Here is a 21,315-nt window from a genome sequence, read left to right as displayed (position 1 = left end):
CAACAACAAAAAGAAATTTGACAACCAAGGTCACCCAGGTATGGCAAAAGAAACCAATATTGCCAATATGGTCCTTTACAAATCCTCTCTTCGAGGATGGGAGTTTTGAATTTCAAAACCTATTCTTGGTCGAAAGCTCCCGAGAGTAAGTCAAGTCGCCATAAAAATCATGGCATAAGAGTAAAGAGTCGGGCAGCTCAGCCACTAATGAGCAAGCGTCAGACCCAAGCTTCATGTCTTAATATTTTTTGTGGTCTATGAGTCTAGATATTTGATTATAACTCAAGCTGGAGAGTTGAGCATACATAAAGTCATGTTACTCATGCTGGAAGAGGTGAGCATAAGAGTCGAAGTCTACTATTTTAAATGGTGGAGTGGCGGAGTAATCCAGAAAACACTCACGCACATGAACACAGTGAGAAGAGTGGAAAAAACCTCGTCGACAAAAACCCTTCTTATGAGTAACGGTAGCTCTTGAAGTCAAATATATTTTTGCTTCTCTAGCTACGTTCACTCCTAGAAGCACCCATCAAACTCTTCTCGCACCGCATATTGTTTCCCATGCATCTATCTGTGCAAGCATATATAATGTCCCATCATTGGACATTTGCATTTGACACGACTTGTGTTCCACCCATGCACTTACACAACAAAATGACGATGACGAAGCGGTAACAGGTTTCATAAGCATTTGCTCAACAACAAGGACTCTGACTTCAAGCTACTAACACTTATCCAATGTATATCCAGTCAATAATAGTAGCCATACGGCCATAAGTACTTTAACTCAACAAAACTCGATTACATCAAACATAAGTACATATAGCCTCACATTTAATGGTGACTAAAGGCATTTTTTTCCCACTGGGTTTTTCCCTTTAGTCTTATCCAGGTATTGAAGACCTTCATTTTGTAATATACGCCACATTTTTTTTTACTATTTTATTTTTCTTATAAAAACACAAAAAAGCAGACCAACAACATCCCCAAACAACTACATGCTCATCAACTAGAAGATCAAAGGGGAACGGCCCAGAAAAAAATTCAAAAAGGCTTCAAGATTACAGGTACACATGCAGGATGACACCCAAAGAACAAACAATATAGAGCTGCCAAGATAAAGCCTTGCTGCAACAACAAACCTCACTCGACTTATTCACGCTACAACAACCAATTGGAGGGGGAGAGCTATGGCTTCAACTACATTACATGTACAAGAAAAAGGTACCTCTACAACATACAAGGCATCTGTACTGTGAAGATACAAGCTCATGGACATCATCTACAAGTGATGAAGACGAAGATGGATGCTGTACTGTGAAGATACAAGCTCATGGACATCATCGAATATCCCGTTATTATTATTTTGAGCCATTACGGCCACTTTTGTAATGTTTACGGGAACTTCATATTTTAAGTCTTGGATGAGCAAAGCCATCTCACGGTGTTGTAGTTAAGCTCTATAGAAGCCTAGGGACAAATCATGTCATTTTGGTCCGACATTAGGTTTTCTAAGGCTTAGTATATAAGCCAAAACCTAAAGCTTTGTAAAGGAGACTTCTAATAATCTGATCTTCTGTGTCATTGGGAGACTGAGAGAGAGTGAGAGAGTGTGTGTGTGTGCTACAGGAGCTACGGTGGTCGGAATCGCAAACGGAGAGCAGCAGTGTGTTGCCTACGAGGAGAGCTACGCGTTGATGCTTACATCATGCGTGTTCGTCTGTGTTTTGGCAGATTCACCCGCGAGCTACTTTTGGAGTTTCGGTGAGTAATTGTTGTCCGTTTTTGCATTTCAGGATATCCACGCGATCAGAGCGAGTAGAGCTACACATTAGGCACTTCAATTTTTGGAAACGTTGACCTACAAAAACGGGCTAGACATCCTACGCGTTTTCTGCACGGAGGGTATTGGGTAGGTTTTTTTGGTCACGGACCTTAGGGAGAGTGGCCTATTGGTGTTGATAGGATATCCCTCAAGCTTCGTAACGTTTCGAGAACGTCTGATGGGCTTTTGGATTGCGGTAGTATCATAGGAGACTCTCACATTCATAGAACCGATGGCATGTAGATTTGATATCTCTGTAGGAAGTAGTCATTAGTCGGTCGAGTAGAGGTTGACACCCTTTGCTTGCTTCCAGGCGCCTGCGGGTCGAGCTTCGTCGTCAGTTGACATTATATGTTAGGTGAGTTCTCGCTATGCTGACGTCCGTCGCGGCGTATCCGTCCTACAGGGAGGTTTGGAGGGAAAGGTTGAAACCTAAAGGGGGGATAATGGTGCCTCCGATGGATATTTCCCCCATCATGACAAGAAGTCTTGCATGACACATATTGGAAGCAACATTTGTACATAGAGAGAGCATCCATACCCTGGGATAGTAGTTAATTACATCACTTATTTTCTTGATAGGATGCCTTGGAAGAACATAACTACCACGAGTACATTAACAACATTGAGGATCAATATCCAGTAGAAGAAGAAGATTCTACTAGGGTATGACGGCTTAGATGCTATGGAAAATAGAATTAATGATAATATTATGGGATACAAAGCGTGACTTCTTGAGCTACAACAACAAAGCCCTATGTGTGATGATGAGATAAGGGAGGTGGAGGCTGACTTGGTATCGAGTTGATGCATGCTCCTATGGCTTTCTATCAATGACAACATCCAAAGGATTGAAGAAGAGGTTTATAAGGATCCCAACTAGAGTTTTTATCATCAAATCCTAGAACTACCGAAGCTACCAATGGCTAAAAAATTCTAGAAGGACCAAACCTATCAATCCATTAGAATTACATAAACTAACAAACCCACCAAATAGCTACCAATACCTTCCAAAAATACCAATGCTAGCCACTCTCAAAACCACTAGATTTTTTAAAACTACCAGAAGTATACAAAGTAAAACTATATAATTTTTGAAACTAACAAAACTAAAGAATCTTTCAAAACTAGCAAAAATACACTATCTGTCAGAAGTGCAAAAACTATCAAAACTACCAAAACTACATTTAATGAGGCTAAACTATCTTCAGTAATAAAGCCTCCTAGACCACCCTAACTTTCAAAACACCCTAAAAGTAAAATCTCCAAGACTATCAAAACAAACGAGATTGTAAAAAATAACAAATGTTTCAAAAACTATGAAAATTGTTAGTTTTGGTACTTATGCAATTTTTTGGTACACTTGATATTGTTTGGTAGTTTTGAAAGTGTTGGGTAGATTTGGTATTGTCTGGTACATTTATTACTCTTAGGTACTTTTGGTAATTTTGTTTATAAAAAATTCTAGTTGAGGTACTTTTGGTTAAGATCATGTGATTTTTAAAGTTTAGTTAACTTGATATTAATGCAATTTTTTAGTACATTGGTAATTTTTGGTAGTTTTGAAAGTGTTTTGTACATTTGATAATGTATTGTGTGGTACATTTGATAGTGTTAGGTATTTTTGGTGATAAAAATACTCTAGTTGAGGTAATTTTAGTTACGTTTGGGTGCTTTTGGTATATTAAGTTAATCTGTTAGTTTTGGTATTGTATGTTAGATTTGGTACTTTGGGTATTTTGGTGCTTTGGTACTTTGATACTTTGGTACATTTAGTATTTTTGGTGCTTCAAAATAGTTTAGTAATGCTTGGTTTATGGTGTTTACTTTTGCTTCCTCCACTTTATCTTATATGACTAGAAATTATGGAACTTGAGATGTTAAGTTTTAATCTTCACTCTCTTTTTTAATAGAAAGAATAATACCGGCTTGAGGCTGAATGCAAGGAGGGTAGAACCACTTTGATTTTGTTAGCCGCGGTCATTGAAGAAGTAAAGAGGGGCAAGAGGCTCACCCTCTTCTCGAGGCCTCAAATTGTGGATGCCGAGAATACCATTCATGTCTTTGGCGTATGCATCACTTGTGCGGAGGCTTTGGAGGCTTCTTATGTTGTTGGTAGCTTCATGCTTTTCTGTCGACAACAATATCAACCTCTATGATTTATTGTTGTATTGTATAGCAATACCTCTTGTGCTAAACATGGTTGCAACATTGCATCCCTGTGGAGGCAAAGGCCTAGATCAATGGTGGGCACTCTACTTTAAAGAGTACATGTTTCTGCATGAAATTAATCTTTTCTACTTATTGTGTTACTTGATTAAAAAACCTCTCAATGTTTTTTGATTGTGTAGTTGAAGGGAATACTATTGATGGTGTCAAAAGTAGAAAGTGAGGTCCAAGGTCTTACCAAGTCATCTACTAGTAATATGTTTGCTCAAGATGATGCTGCCAAGGAAGTGTAGGGTGTCCTATGGAACTTGAAGAATTCTACTATGGAAGGCTAAGCATATGATCAAGGGCTAGAGGGTTTAGGCACAACTATGGACATCTAGGGAGAAACTAATGTGGAGGGAAAACCGTTTGCATGGGTGAAGCAGTGCTGAAAGAGAGAGCCCCTAAGACCATTCACTTGGATGAAGAGGAGCCACATATAGGATACAAGATAGAGGCAAAGGGTGCTGATGCCAAGGCTCATGATAGAGAGATCCCAACTTTTGACGAGGTCAAGGTTTCTAATGAAGATAACCCAAGTGTTGATGAGGCAATGGCTGATGATAAAGATATGCCAGCTATTGATGAGGCAAGAGGTTCTGATGTAGACATGCCAATTGTTGATGATTCATTGGATGTTGATAAAAAATTTCAACTATTGATGAGGCAAGCGGTTTTGATGAATACATGCCAACTATTGATGAGGCAAGATGTTCTAATGCCAAGGGGAAGGGTGTAGTGGATGTGATGGAGGGGAAGGATGATGCAAAGAACTTTCGTACAACAAAGGATGGTAAAAAGGGAGGGAGCATAGGAGATGTCAAGAAGGATAAAGAGGGGGAGTATGATGCAATGTAAAATTGTACAACAAAGGCAAGAAATACGGTGGGAGGAAATTCCAAGAGGGGGGAGAGCACTAGAAATGGAAAGAAGGATAAAGTGGTTGGCAGGATGATGCAACAATGTACAATAAATGCAGAGGTACTACCAAGAAGGAAGGGGGGATTGGGGGGTGGGGGGTCAAGGGGAAAGATGATTGACATGACAGATTGCCAAGTATGAGGGGGTTGATGCAAAGGGGGAGAGGAAGACCGATGAGACTTAAACTATAGAGGGCGGTAAGGCTGCAAAGGATACGGATTTTGTGGGCAACCAATATGCAGGTGAAGAATCTGACTCAACCACTCTATTAGATATTTTTATTCCAAACAACCAAAGCACCCTACAGGTTGTGGTCTAAATCTGCATGTCTGCAAGGCTTAGCCCCTTGAGGTGTGTAAATTGTATTGGATTTCATGAATCAAAGGAATTCTTTTGTTCTTTGTATAAGGTTCTTGAGAAGGAGTCAGATAATCTTGTGTAAAACCAAATGTTAGTTTTGGTACTTTTCAACACCAAATTTTGGTACTTCAGACTGCCAAATTTGATACCCTATACTACCAAATGGTTTATTTAGTAGTGCCATATTTGGTACTATCTAGTAGAAATATTTCATGGTGTCTTTCTTATAAAGTTTTAACAATCTTTCATGTTGTCTTTCTTATAAGTAGAAAACCAAATGTTAGATTTTATACTGCTTAGCACCAAGTTTGGTACTTCATACTATCAAAATTGGTACTTTATACTTCCAAATGGTCTATCTAATAGTACCAACTTTGGTATTGTCCAATAGAAATCTTCCATGTTGTCTTTCTTATAAATTATTTGGTCTTACATGCTTTCTTATAAGGTGCTTGTGGAGTCAAATAATGTTATATGTTAGCTTTTATACAACACAACACCAACTTTGGTCCTTAATACTACCAAATTGGAAACTTTATACTACCAAAAGGTTAGTCTACTACTACCAATTTGGTATTGTCTAGTGGATTGTTTCTATCTTTAACTTTTTAGTACCATATTGAAACTATTTGGTACTAGTTAGACCTTGAGTGGTTTCAACAAGTTAACGTGGAAATTGGAAACTTCATACTATCAAAAGGTCAGTCTAGTAGTACCAACTCGGTACTGTCTAGTGGGTTGTTTCTACCTTTGACTTTTTAGTACCATATTGAAACCGTTTGGTACTAGTTAGACCTTGAGTGGCTCCAAGAATGTGATGTGTTTCATTATTTTGATGATGCATAGTCCCATAATTGGTTGTGTTTTGTTAGTCTTATACGATATTATGCCAAGCAAGTACCAAGTTTTGGTACTTTTACATTTTATTTAGTTACTCTTTACCTTTTATTTGGTATTGTGTATTTATATACTTAGCACTAGTTTGGTACCAAAACAGGACACTTTAAGTGTCCTTTTTTAACAAATTTAAATTAAATGCTCCTTGCATTAGATGATTTATTTAAGAAACCCTCTTGATATGCTTAAATATGTTAGCTAGAGGGTCTTTTAAAAATATAACCTTGCACTTTAGAATCTATCATGGTCAAGAACTATACTCATCAAGTTGACCCTCGTAAGACTGTGATTGACGCTTTGAAGAAATTGCCTTTATAGACTCAAGAAAAAATAAAGCAACATTGTAGAAAATTTTAGGTAATTCTTCCACAATTTTTCTATAGATAATTGAAAGTTTCATGTGCAAAAAAATTGACTTTGGAGTATATAAAATAATGGAAAGTTACATGTGTTTGATATGGTCATTTCAAGCATATCGTTGTATACAAAGAAAAATATATTTATGATGTATTTGTGAGTTTTAAAAGGTGACACATTGCTTGCCCTTTCCATTGAGCACTCAAGGTGGCAACTAGAAGGGCTTTGGTATGCAACAATTATTGGATCATTTTAAATATTCAAAACTGCATAAGAGAAAACTTTCATATGTTCATTCTTGAGACATAAGCATTCAAAACCTCAAATACTATCAAACTTTCCATGTAGATCAACTAAATGTATCAAATTAGGTGGTACATACACAATTGGGGTGCCTAAAACCTTGGTTTCAATGTTATTATGGAGAACTCAAGATTTTCAAGAGTTTTTGCACGATCAAAATTTCAAGATAGAGTTCAAGCAACAAGATTTAATTGAGTTAGGGAGCTCAAAAAATACGTAATTTCTTGGTTTAAACATATTAAGTCATTTGTAGTTGTCAAACTATCCCTAGATTAGTACCAATTTCATGAGGGGACCTTCAAAAGACCAAAATTATGCTCTTATTCAGCACGTGCTCAAGTATGAAATTATGTCTATAGCTTGTATGTGACTTGAAAACTTATCTTTGAAGTGCATTCCATTGTTTTGTAACACTAAGTGCTAGTACTTCGTTTTTATAAACATAAAAAAGGCCATCTCTACAAAAAGATATAATAATTTTATGATTTTTTTGGTAAAACAGCTTGAAATTTTACTAAAATTTATGTCTTAGAACTTACCAAAATTCTCTCCATACAGATTGTATTTTGGTATGGAGAAAAATCCAGTGTTTTCTTTCCCTCATAACCAATCTATGGTAGAAGCAAGGTGTAAAAAAATTCTTTCTAGCTTGACAAATAAATTGCCAAAACTTGGTAGAAAAACAAGACACTTTAGTGTCTCAGGACACTTAAGTGTCCAATTACAGAACTAGTGTTAGCAATGTAAGTTGCAGTTGCTGTATTCAATCTTTTGATGTTAAAAATGTCTCTGATTTACTCCTTTGAACTTTGGGTACTATAGGAAAGCAACATTCATGGTGGTCATTGGTAGACATGGAGCTCCTCAAAGATCTACTAGCTGAAAGTCATCAATTGGAAATTCTCAATGTCAATGGTGTTCTGCTAAAGATTTATTTTGAGGTGCCAGATGATCTTTAGTAGTTGCCCTTCCTAGATAAAGTCAAACCTCGGGGTGTGCAAGTTAGCAGATATTCCGATTGTGTTGTGAGGCCTGATGTTGTGGAGTTTATCCTCGTGCTAAGAAAGAAAGACTATATTATACTCTGGTCATGTTGTAAAATGCATACAATGTTCACTTTCTTTCCTGAATTGATCAAGATGAAATGACATTTTGAGATATGGTGAACCTTCTCTAATACTATACATTCTCTTTACAAGCATGCAGTTGAAACTAACCTCTTACTTACATCTGCAGATATATTATGGCAAGACAAATGTGAGGTTTGGGCAGACACTATTAAAAAAGTTTTGCACATGCCAATGCATTCCTACAGAGTCTGAGGAGAGTATGGTAGAATTACAAGCCAAACTATTTCGACTCGGAAGCCCCCTTGTACCTAATTTATAGTGTTCTAGAGCAATTTCTTGGTTGGATACACTCCAAATACCCAGCCACTTACTCTTGTAAGAACCCCTTCTATGATTTGTATGATACAAGGAACCAACCGTGGTAGCTTGACTGGATACACTCCAAATACCCATCCACTTAATCTCGTAAGAACCCTTGTTTGATGCAAGAACCCCTTGTTTCTTAGTATCTTGTTGCAGTTTCTTGGTTGGAGAATACCCAGATGCTTACTCTCATCAAGGATGCATGCAAGGAACCAGGGAATATTTGGTACCAAAGGCTCAGTTCCAAAAAAAGCTTCAGCAGATTTGGGTGCCCAAGGAACAAGCGCAAGTATAGGTAAAGAACCACCTCCAAACCCCAAAAACTAGCTATGAAACTAAAAATCAAGCAAAAAGTGCACCCATCTAAGACCAATAGGGTGTGGATTCCAAATAATAGGTCAAAAGCAACAACACAAATCAAGACGGTTTATAAGTGGATGCGTAAGCTTCAACAACCATCGATTCTACCAACAAAGCAACAACCAATCTCTCAAAAGACTAATTGAATAGACAAAGATGGTTGTTTGCAAGTACCATTAAAGAATGCGCTCAAATGCTTCAAGAACTTCTAGTTAAGAGAATTGATCAACAGGAAGTTCCAACATCAAAAACCCTTGAGCAATCCGTTGAAGACCCTCCTCTTACATAGCATAACGTTTTGTAGTGTGTTAACATCACCAACATGGTAGAGCAAATTAGAGCTATGCATAGACATGACTTACCAACCCATGCATAGCACTACCCAGGCTACGCAATGTCATTCTGGAGGACTCTAATGAGAAGGGGGAGGCGTTCTGAATGTGGACCCAAATATATGAACTCTGCTAGAAAAAGGGCAATGTTTGAAGTGTTTATATATTAACGTATGATTTTTTTGGCAAAATCCATTGAAAATACCCTTCTAAGCAAAGAGAATGGAAAAATGTAATATGATAACCCCTAGGTGTGTATACAGAATTTTCACTCTTTTTGTGCATTCTTTGACCAACAAAGTGATCAAAATGAAGCAATCCACATAAATATGAACGATTATAGTATTTATGTGTGCTTTGATATTTTTTGGATTGAATTTTTCTTATTGAAAAATGGATTGTAATTTTTATTCAAAAAAAGTTAAAAATAAGAAATAATGAGCAAACAAGCTCAGATTGACAAACAAAAAATAGGATGGGGATTAGGAAGCTATGATGAATTCGCATGTCAAATTGGTTCAATTTTGACAACTATGATGGGAGGCCTAAATTAAGCGCCGAAAGCCTGATTCTACAAAATCTTCAAAAATGGGGCAATCAAAGTCCAAAGGGAGAAATTTTTAAAAAGGAAAGTATGCTTCATGATCTATTGGGTTTAAATGTGGGGTATGAGAGAAAGTGAGTAGGGAATCCTAGGTATGTATAGTCTAAGTAGGCCAAATAGAGTCTCATTCTCATTGGTGACCTTTGGAGAAGAGCTCTTGAGACCTTCTTTCACGGTACGCATTCAAGCTTCTAGCGACTTGGACTTGTATAGTCTTCCACAAGACATGAGGAGTGAGTTCCTAAACTACTAACGAGCATGTTTAAATGCGGGTATGTCATGGGGTAGCTCAGAAAAACCCTAGGTTAGCAAAGACAAAAACAAAAATGACTCTAGCGATCGGCCCAGTGCACCAAAGTTGACCAAAATTGAAGAGGGCACAACATAGACATATAGAACATTCCCACAAGCTTAGATAACCATTTGATCGGGGTCCAGGGGGATATGTAGATAACAAACTTTAGTTTTTCCAAGTGTCAAAATCAAGTTCCAACTTCACAAGGGGCTACCATATAGAGATTATAAACAATATACCTCATTGGGATTGAGGGAAAACATCATTTGGTTCCTATGGCATTAGAAAACAACATAGAGGGGCACAAAGCATCATCTTTTAACTACGGACACAAATCAACTCCAAATGGAGTCAAGGTTGGTAAAGCAGAACCCTACAATTTATGGGACTTTCTCATAAGCTCCGAAATGAAGAAAATGACCACCATTAAGAGTTGGGGGAAAAATTGCCAAAGTGAAAGAGCCAAGTGGAGAGAACACCTCAAGAAAGCGAAAACAAGTTCAAAAAGGGGACAAATGTCACTTAATAGGCCTATAGGACGAGCATCAAAAATTATTTTTGTCAAAAATTTACAAGCATAGATAATAAGCGCGCTTATTATCTTCAGTCTCAAAAATGATCTAACTTTACATTTTTTCATAGCAGATATCTTGTCCATGTTGTAACCCTTGCACCCACAAAAAGTGCAAAAATCATTTTCACTTGGTCTCTCACCCCAACAAATATAGTTGTATTTCCAATTTTTAAAATTTAGCCAAAAAGGGATACTTCACCAACCCAAATTTCTTTAAAAATACATTCAGGACCTCGATACATTATGGTTAAACACCTCATCAAGCCAAATTGCAAAAAATGGTTGCAAAAACAACCGTCATAGATAATAAGCACGTTTATTATCTATGATGCTAGATTGAGTCCAATATTGTCAATTCTTGTCACCACTGCCTTTAACATGATATCACAAGCCTACACCCCAATTTTGAAAGAATTTGGACATCCTAAGAATTTTCACCAATAGTTAGTCATTTTTTGAAGTCGTCCAGGCAAAAGATGATCCCAACCTAGCATTTATGTATCCAAATTTTCCAAAAAGCCAAATCCTACTTATTTTCAATGCTTACAACCCTTGTGCACAACCAAAGTTCACTTTTCTTACCAAAATCATGTTCTCGATAATAAGCGCGCTTAGTATCCCACATGCAAATTTTTTTTTTCAAAGTTGCTTTTGGTGATTGCATTATGTGTTTATGGCCTTTAATAGTAATTTTTTGGCTTTAGACATGAATTTGGCTTATCTCAGCATCTCAAATGGGGCATCACAAGGATTTTTCCACTCTAAAATGTAATTGACTTGCCAATCCCTGTGTGTTGGCTCTAGGATCAATGCAAAGCTTTCCAGTTGTGGCAAAGAAGAAGACCATGAAGCAAAAACTACAAGAGCTTCCTCCTACCAATTGGAGGAAGAGTCTATAAAGAGTAGCAAAGAAGACATATGCAGGAGAAGCCTAGCTGGAAAAGCACAATGTGGCTATTTCCCATGGCATATTCAAAAGTGATGATAGCCAGGTAGTAGAGGTCCCCAAGTGCTTCCCAAAGAGATATATGATGTGGATCAAGCCCCAAAGGTCAAAGAATCGCATAGAAGGTTGGGCTTGCTACCGTTTTACCAAATGGAGCCCTATGGATAGACCTACAACGGGCCTATGTGCTCCATAGCTCAATATAAGAAGATGGTACATCCAGAATCACTAACTCCATTTTCCAAGCTGCGGAGGTCAATATAACAAAGGATATAGTGGTAGAGACCTTAAATATATCAATAGAGGGTAACTCGATGTGGTCTAAGGAAAATAAGAGAACCAAAAGTTTCACTAGAAATATTGCCATAGCTACCTTCACTACCATAATCCATAAGCCAACAAAAGACCCCACCTGACTTTTCCCCCAACACTTCCATTTCTCACCAAAAATACCACCAAGGTATACATATCCAAATCACGTCTTGGCATCAACATTCACAACATCTTTGAAAACTAAGCTACCAATGCATAGACCATGCTTCCTATGTACTCAACACATTAAAGAGCACCAAAAAGAGGAGTGGCATTACATATCTAGGAGCTCCTGAATTATTGACAAGAATTTCCTACCATGCATTAGGTTTGGCCAACAACCTCGCCTACATTGGATCAAAATACCCGGTTGATAGCTGATGTCAAGAATGAAAAACAAGAAGAAGAAGAACAAGAAGCTGTTGCTCACCCTACTAGAATATCAATGAGGAAGTTAATGCAACCCTCTGAAAATAAGGATGAAAGAGAGTGACAAAGGCCCCATGGGTGTTGAGGACCATCCGTGAGCAGAGAGTGCTCTAGAACCATCGGACACCGAAGAAGAGAGAAAAAGATCTACAAAAGGCAAAAGAAGATGGAGGGAAAAAGATCCAAAAAGCTTAAAGTACCACCAACGGTAATCATAGAATAACCTACACAAAGAGCTACAAGACTAGAACCGGAGAAAGAAGCCTTCAAAAGGGAAAGAGGCTTGCAAAGAATTTTGGTGGCCCCCAAAAGCTTCGCAGAAAGAATCCCATGTACGATCAATGCGAGGATTCTCTCCCAGATTTGGAATTCATCTATGGCCAAGAGAAAAGAGAGAGGACTCAAACGTGAACCGGAAACAAAAGGAAAAACTCGACAAAACTAAAGCAAAAGGCACTTCTACAATTGTGTCAGTTCCACAAGCCACAACAAGGCCACTCTCCCCTATCCAAGAAGAGTTTGAAGAGAACATGCAAGAAAAAGGTTCTCAAGAGCTTCCCACCACTAAGAAAATATTACTAGAGACCACACAAGCTCTGAAGAAAGACAAAAGAGCAAGCTCAAGAGGACCTAAAAGAAACTACAACAGATACTGCTATATGAACAGAGTGAAGAGAGGCAAAGATGGAGCAACAAAAGAATATTGAAGAACAATCAAAAGAAGAAATTATACAAGAAGAAGAAAAGGTAGAGATTGGAGAGGCGAGCAACTCTCAAATCATAGAGATGAAGGATATTAAATACTCCCAATTTTCCCATCATGTTATTGAGAAAACGAAGACTGAAGTCTATGCACGTAAAAGCAGGATCAAGAAAGTAGAAAGCTCGAATCAGCACGTGACCAAAAGGCTGGAGGTAGATGATGCTTTCTTGGAGGAGTTTAGTGCCCTCCATAAGAAATCACAAGCTACAATACAAAGCTTACAAGAGACAAACCACAAGAAAATGAGCTCAAATGTATTGCTAGCGTTATGTTCTAACATCCATGAGTGGTTGACTTATTTTATTTTTATTCCAAAACCATGCAATTTAGGAATTTCTTTGCTAATAGATAGTTATCGCATTGCTAAGAGAAAGATTAAGAGAAAGCATTTGAAAATTGAGCAAGAGACTTACCCCACCTAATTCACATGAGCCCTTCTTCAAATTGGAAATTTGAAGAGGCAGAGGTGGGATGTCGGTAGGTTGCAATGTGACTAAATGAGATGGCTATGGTCGTAAATAAGGCGAGGATGGCAGTAACTTCAATTTTGGTCATCAAATTTGTTTTGAGATCAAGGGAATTATCCCCAAATGGTATGTGGATTTGGTTTCTCTATTGCAAGCGAAAGAATCGAAATCCACCAAGGCTCTCCTCTCCCTAGGACATTTGTGGATACAATCATGAATGTATGTCATTTATACATTCAAAAAAGATGGCAAGTTTTGGGCAAGAGTAGTTTGAGTGCTTGTTATAAGTTGAAGAGAAATGAGGAGAATGTTGAAGTTTGGTAGTCTACAAAGTTGTTAGATGACATTGTGTGCATTACAAAGCTCATACATCCAATGAAGAAGCAAAAGAACTACTAAACACTTTGTTTGGAAGATGCATGTTTAAGAAACTGTTCATATAACGTGCGTTCAAAGAAAAAAAACCCCTTTATTTACACGTTAAGGTAATAAAATGATCCTTTTAAAAAAAAAGTTTTTCTCTAAAATCAATTAAAAACCCCCTTGATAAAATTTTAACTTTTTTACAATTAAAAAACTCATTCGTTTGAAAATCACGTAATAACTTACATATTTAAGAAGTGAACCCCTCGAAGATGTGTGTGTGTGTGTGTGTGTGTGAGAGAGAGAGAGAGAGAGAGAGAGAGAGAGAACGTGCGCACACACAGCCACACAAACATAGATAATCAATGCACACATACATAGATACAAGTAACATAAACATGTACATCGGCCACTTTCATCCACATATGCAAAGGGGTATGCAAACAACGACACGCACATATATATATATAGGTAGATAGATGAACAAGAAATGGAAAGACAAAAGTGGTGAATATAAAGGTAGGATTTGGGAACCTTTCAATATCTTATAAGTTATAGTGGTGGATGAGGGGTGAAGATACTTAGACAGACTCACGATCAATAGTATTAGCTTTTTCGTCCACATGAGGTAAAGGTCCACCAAGAGTTTTTTTAAAGATTGGATGTTGACTAATCACAGGAGTTTTGCTAATTTCACACCAACTAATGGGCTTAAACTCCTAGGTTTTCACAAACAGGGACAAAACACACACACACACACACAAGGCACATGGCTGACATACACACACTCTCATGGGGTTTGTTGAGGAGTTTTAGTACAAGCCCTTTTCAAATAGCATTCCAATCTAAAGAAAAACACACAAAAAGACACATACACACAGGAACACATGTTGGCCCCCAATTTTCTCCATTCTCTTAGCAAGCCTTCTAACATGTGAGAGACGTACAAGAGCCCTAGCAAACCATGGTTCTCACAAGGCATCTTTTCTCCCTGCTCTTTGCCACCCTCTTCACTAGCTTCCTCAGCCTGCAATTCAGCTCTATATTGGGTTTAGCTCAGCCCAATCTAGAGGAGTGCCTTGCTCTCCTTGATCTTGCAGGGAAGCTCAACCTCTCAACAAATTGTAATTGCACATTTCTGCCAAGTCATGATGGGCTTTGGATGCCTTGCAATGGGAGTTGTACTATGCAGATGCCACCGTCGCATAATTTTGTGGGCTGCGCAGCAGCGGGCCACCCGGTGCATGAGCTCCATTTGAGCAAATTGGGTCTGCAAGGAAATCTCAGCTGGATTGAAAGCTTTAAGCACTTGAAGCTCCTGGATGCTTCTTTCAATAATCTTAGTGGCAGTATACCCACTTCGTTGTGGATGCTAGGAGAGCTCACTTATGTCAATCTCTCTTCCAACAGCTTAAACTGGAATATATCCAGCCTAAATGCCTCCAAATTGTCTCATATTCAAACTCTTGATTTTTCACACAACCAAATAATGGGTCATTTTCCTGGCAATCTATGCACATCACTGCCAAATTTAACTCGTCTCAATATTCACAACAACCATATTATTGGGTATGCTAATCTCTCTCTCTGTCAGAGATTGCAGTCTTTTGACGCATCATTTAACAGGTTGCAAGGCCCTATTTTTGACGACTTCAATGCCAAAAAATTGCTGAAATCTATCAATCTCAAGAAGAATTTTCTGCTCAATGGCTCCATCCCCGACTTGTCTGGCTTCTCGCAGCTTGTCGGCTTTGATGTCTCCTTCAACAATTTTAGTGGCATGTTTGGATCTCACCACAATGAGCTCCCATCAAACCTCTCCAGGATTAATGTTTCTCATAATAATCTTCAGGTAGGCTTGAGTACAAGCACTATATCTAGCTTTGGGTGTTCTTCTTTCTGGCCAAACAAAGCATGCAAAGGGTGCTTTCCGGTTGTCTGCAGGGCTCCGTCCACACCCGTATCCTTGTCTAAACCTGCCCATCGACAGCCCACCATGAAGAAGAGGACCAAAGTGCGATTAAACATAATCATCAGTATCACAGCAGGAAGCCTCGGTGCCATCATGATCATCATTGGAGTTGCATTCTGCATATTCAATCACAACCGCAAAGAGGAAAGGATATGGCCACCGCACCGTAAGCGGCCGCCACCGCTGCCCCTGAAGAATATCCAGGAGTTAGGCCCTTATTTCTTTGAATCACCATCAGGTTCATGGATAGCAGATGTGAAGGATCCTTCCAATGTCCCAGTAGTGATCTTCCAGAAGCCATTGTTGAATTTGACATTTGCAGATCTCATACATGCGACGAAATCCTTCCACAGAGAATTTGAAGTGGGAGATGGAACAGATCTTGTCTATGCATGTGGGTTGCCTGGAGTTTTAGCAGACAATGCAAAGGTTGCTATCAAAGTAGTAGAAGATGGGCATAGCTTGAGTAACGAAGTGGCATGTGCTGCGTTCTCTGCACTGGGAAAGATAAAGCATGACAACTTGGTGCCATTACTTGGGTACTGTATAGTGGGAGAAGAGAAGCTACTCATTTACAAGCATATGGAAGGGGGAAGCTTAGAAGATGTGTTGCACTCGGTGCCGGAAGGCATGCCATTGCTGGAATCCACAGATGCGTCTACAGCGGAAGATTGGAGCAATATGGAATCGTGGCCTGAAGAAGACAAGTATTCATGTCTGATGGATTCTTCAAGCAAGCCATGTATTGGGTGGAAAACTAGGCATAACATTGCTTTGGGTGTGGCAAGAGCATTGGCATATCTGCACAATGGGTGTCACCTTCCCATAGTGCACGGTGCGGTGAGCTCATCGTGCATATTGGTGGATGTGGGTGCAAATGAGGCGAGGTTAGCAAACTACGGCGGCTCATGGGGTTTACCGAGGCGGCAAGCGCCTGGCTATGTTGCGCCAGAGTGCCACCAAACCACCCAAACGGCAGCATTTCACTTGTCGTCGGCATTGAAATGCCGGGAAAGTGTGCAAGTGGTGGCGATGTACTCGTCAAAATGTGATGTATATGCCATGGGGGTGATCTTGCTGGAGCTGGCAACAGGGAGGCGCGCAGTTGGACGTAACTATGGCAGTGCATCTGCGACAACGCTAGTGGCATGGGTGCGAGGGCTAATGAAAGGGAAAAGGGGAGAGACAGCAGTCGATCCCCAGCTATCAGCTTCCCCTAACCTTCCTCAGATCTTAGAGACGATGAAGGTTGGCTACCTGTGTACAGCTGATTCTCCCTCTAAACGCCCCACCATGCAACAAGTGGTAGGCCTCCTCAAAGATCTTGGCCAATGAACATCATTGAAATATTGGATGATACTCTTTTAACAGCATGGGCAAAGATATATTAGAAAGCCAAAAAAATTACGATGTTCAGGAACAAATCCGAAGTGCACAAACATGCTCTCTTGATACCACATAATCAACCATTGCATTTGCCAAAGAAGCATTAGAAGATCTCTGTTTTTTGCCTTGCTTTTTGACACACCTCGATTGTAAACCATGGCACTGTGTGTAGTAGTGGTCGCATGATCAACTATTTATGTAGGAATAAGGTGCTCTTCTTAGTTTACAAGTGAAGGAGGAACCTCTCATAAGTAGGGTGTGGAGGGAAAGGTCCTTGAAAAGGTCTTAAGAAGCTTATGTGGAATGCATTGTGAATGTGCCAATGTTATGGTAATTCTATACAAAATAAAACATCATTAATGATAACAGATATCTTGAAAGGACTATCGTTCGTTTTTCGATGTGAAGCATACTATCATCATCTTCTTTAAATACATGTGCCTTGTGATGCTTATTATCATCCTTAGAGTAAAGTTCTTGTGAATGTTGGATGGCGGGATAAACACTCACACAAAATTCATAAAACATTATTTTTATGAAATTATCAACATCATGCACAACATTAGAAAGACTTGAAGTAGGAGAAGGAAGAGAATGACCATACACAATCTCTAATAGAGATTTACAAGTAATAGAGTGAGTGGCATTGTTACAAGAAAACTATAAAATATACAACTAACTATCTAATTTTTATTTTAGAATGAACATAAACTTTACGTAAACCCATTTTCGTGCATGCGCTTAGTTCCTTCTATTGGACCATTTGACCAAGATGAAATATAGAATTCAAATCAAGTGTAGTGCCAAGATTCTTAAAGATTGTACTCCAAACATGAGTCCAAAAAGAGGGGGGGTGGGGGTTGTATAAAATGTGTATATCCCTTGTGTTCAAGGACTGTTTTTAAAACTCTTTTATCTGTGAATTTTTGACAAAGAAAATACACACTTGGGTCTTTTTCAATTCAATATGTAATTTTTATCCTAATTTCATTTTATAGTACCCTTATGTATGTGAAATGTGAGAAAATATGAAATTTAATAACCCCTTTTATTGCACTCATGTAATAGTCATATAAATTATTAAGTGACCCCTCCCAAGGAAAAGCACTACAAAATTTGAAATCTCAATCAGACATTATCACCTTCGTTAAACCATGATGTGGAAAGACAATTTTGAGAAATAGAAGTGCAGCTTCATGTGATTGAGAGTTTTCTTGAAGGATATAAAATATCCTTGTTTAAAAAAACTATCAATGATGGTCCAAATCATATCATAATTATGAATAGAGAGTTGAAAACCATTTACCAAATCCATTGAAATGTACTTTAAAGTCTTTTTAGGAATGGGGAGAGGATGCAAGAAACCTAGTTTCTTACTTCTACCAGATTTAATCTTTTGATAGATTAAACAAGATAAAACATACTAGTTAAAATTAATTTTCAATGGTTGATAGATTATTAAGAACTAGTATGTGACCCGTGCAATGTTGCAGTCAAGAAAAGCATGGAAATTGGATCTCTCTCTCTCTCTCTCTCTCTCTCTCACACACACACACACACACACACACACACCTTGGGATAGATATAAAACATCTACATCTTCTTTAAATATGTGTACCTCAAGTCGGAGGCAGTGCCTCCTTGCATCCCCATTAAGGTCTTCTCGTATTCACAATTGCAAGAAAATGACCCATTTTGACTTTTCACTTCAATTGTTGCATCGCCACTAGAACCTGTAGATAAATATCTCTCAGCACATTGGCCCCAATAGTGCTCTAATGTACAGGGAAGTGTCATCATTGATGATGTGAGAACGAACGAGTGCATGGAGAAGAATGCATCCCCAGGCTTAGACATGCGAATGGGCTCCAACATCTCTCTCTCTCTCTCTCTCTCTCTCTCTCTCTCTCTCTCTCTCTCTCTCTCACACACACACACACACACACACACACACACAGTAACATTTAATGGCCTAATAACTTGTGTGTAGCGGAAATTAACATGAACATAGTGAGCATTTCATTAGAATAGATTCCTAATGACCATAGTGCAAGAGTGCTGGGATGCAGAGAGCAACAAAAAGCATAACACCTAGTTAGATAGGCATGAACAATACTTCAAAAGAGAGAGAAATTTATATATCGACAACAGTTGAAGACCGGATTTACATGGAGGTAGTCCCCCCTCCAAAAGGCTTTGTATTATAGGTTTCCCCATCAAGGGAGACATTTTACAATACAATACTTTGTGTTCCTTCAATAACTTGATGGTGCAATGAAGATGGAAGCTTCAATCACCATGCACACACTTATTAAACACAACATCAGTTCCCTCATGGGCTCAGACCCAAGACCTCACACACCTTCGAAGATGGTGAGAGCTAGAGGGGTATGAGAGTAGATTCAGAGGAAGAAGAAGTAGTCTTACGAGAAAGAAGTATATCTCCTCACATAATCACTCATAATAGCTTAGCATAGCTTAGTAATTAGCATGGTAGAGGAGATGAGCATGCATTGAATCTTGGATCTTGGTTGGATTTGCATCACAAATCCAAGAGTTTTTTGTGTAGGCCTCCCTTCTCACAAGCTTGGAGTAGATGATGAGCTTTCCATTAAAGCTTGAGAGAGAGAGAGAGAGAGAGAGAGAGAGAGAGAGAGAGAGAGAGAGAGAGAGAGAGAGAGAGAGAGAGAGAGAGAGAGAGAGAGATTCTTCTTGCTTCACACATGAGATTGTGTGAGTGTGTGTGTGTGTGATAATGCCTTGCCAAAATCAGCCCCCTCTCTCTCTTGGTCGATCCCTCTTGCAAAATACTCATGATGGCACCCCATTGGACCCTGCAAAGCTTAACCAATGAAAATTGAGAAGCATAAGTGATAGCTTTGTGACATGTGTCCCCGTTTCCCTTTCTGTGAGAGCTTTAGGTAATTAATTAATGCAATTAAACTCTCATTGGACCCCTTTGTCTTCTGGCCAATAGGAATCAGGGTAGCCATTGGGCTGCTGAGTGGACCCCTTGGGAGACTGTCCAATAGTCTTTTAGAAATCTTAATTCTTATTAGTTATTTTATCAAGTGTTTTTAAATGAATTAAACTAGATTTACTCTAGCATAATTCTCATTGGTCCACTTCTATGGCCATTCAATAGGATTTGAATGCACCTAGTGGGCAATTGGCCTAGGGAGCTGACATGTGTCCACTATGCCCTTTTTTGTAAAGGGGCAGCTTGCATGAGTGTATGTGTGTGTGTGTGTGTGTGTGTTTTTTTTTCTCTCTCCCCCCTACTAAAAGGGCTCGCCCCCTCCTATATAGGAGGTTGCAAAGACTTTTTGGCACACTACAAAGCATTCAATTTTCCCTAGGGTTGGACCATTGGACATAACCTTTGAATTTTGGAACCTTAGCATTTTGAAGTCTTAATGGACTGTGTTTAAAGCCCATTGTTGCACATTGCTCTTTTGCAAATGGCCCCCCCTTTGGATCCCTATTTTTCCTCCTTTGGATCCCCACTATGGCCGGTCTGTTAGCTTAACCGATATTCTAGCTTTTTCTCCCCTAGTACTTCCGCATATTAAATGATTAGGTTTACATGGGAAAATCATTTAGGAGAATTAGCTATTAGTTATTATGACATTACCTCTATCTTGAAATCACAGTCGTCCTCGACTATGGGGTAGAGAGGATAAAGCCTATTCATTAGTCCTTTTTTCTAGTGGGTAGAGGATCCCTATCTTACCCTACAACATCGTTCTAGAATGGATGACTAATCCATTTGGTGCTTGAGAGCCTAAGCTGCCGCAAGCATGTCCGCACATTAGTCCTATCAATCTTCCATAGTACAGTGACAAGCTTGGTGTTTGGGAGACGTCGTCTCCGCAAACTTTATCCTAAGCATGCATAGTACTTAACATTTGTGCACAATAAAGAAAAAGAGAGTCTTATAAGACAAAAACTTTGTTCATTTTAAACATTTGTACATTTGCTTACTCTAGGAAAGCATTCTAAGCATTGACAAGGTTTAGGTTATCCTTTAATTGTATGCCTTGCATCTCTTTCCTCCCTCTTTGAACTTCTTGAGCTTGGAAGACCTCTTCCATGCGGCATAGGATTTCCTATGGACTCTTCTTCTTTATGGTTCAAAAGTTGCACCATCGCTTTCTTCAAAAGATGAAGAATTTGAGGAAGATGGAGAAGAGGGTGACCTCTTT

The 21,315-nt window shown here is 38.9% G+C and overlaps 1 protein-coding gene across 1 annotated transcript; it reads left to right on the top strand.

Moving 5' to 3' along the window:
- The first annotated feature begins 14,341 nt into the window (after positions 1–14,341).
- Positions 14,342–17,496, top strand: LOC147463812 (calmodulin-binding receptor kinase CaMRLK-like). Its single transcript, XM_086491275.1, has one exon. It carries the CDS (start codon positions 14,717–14,719, stop codon positions 17,057–17,059), a length of 2,343 nt encoding a protein of 780 aa, XP_086347401.1. The 5' UTR covers positions 14,342–14,716; the 3' UTR covers positions 17,060–17,496.
- The last annotated feature ends 3,819 nt before the right edge of the window (positions 17,497–21,315 follow it).

The sequence above is a fragment of the Adiantum capillus-veneris genome, chromosome 2 (genome assembly GCF_014529385.1).
Source record: "Adiantum capillus-veneris isolate H3 chromosome 2, ASM1452938v2, whole genome shotgun sequence".
In the NCBI taxonomy this organism is placed as follows: domain Eukaryota; kingdom Viridiplantae; phylum Streptophyta; class Polypodiopsida; order Polypodiales; family Pteridaceae; genus Adiantum; species Adiantum capillus-veneris.
Note: the sequence above shows the minus strand (reverse complement) of the source record. Positions and strands in the feature narration are given on the sequence as shown.

Bases quoted from the DNA above. Each gene is read 5' to 3' on its own strand.
- LOC147463812 (XM_086491275.1), top strand. From the start codon at position 14,717: ATGGTTCTCACAAGGCATCTTTTCTCCCTGCTCTTTGCCACCCTCTTC.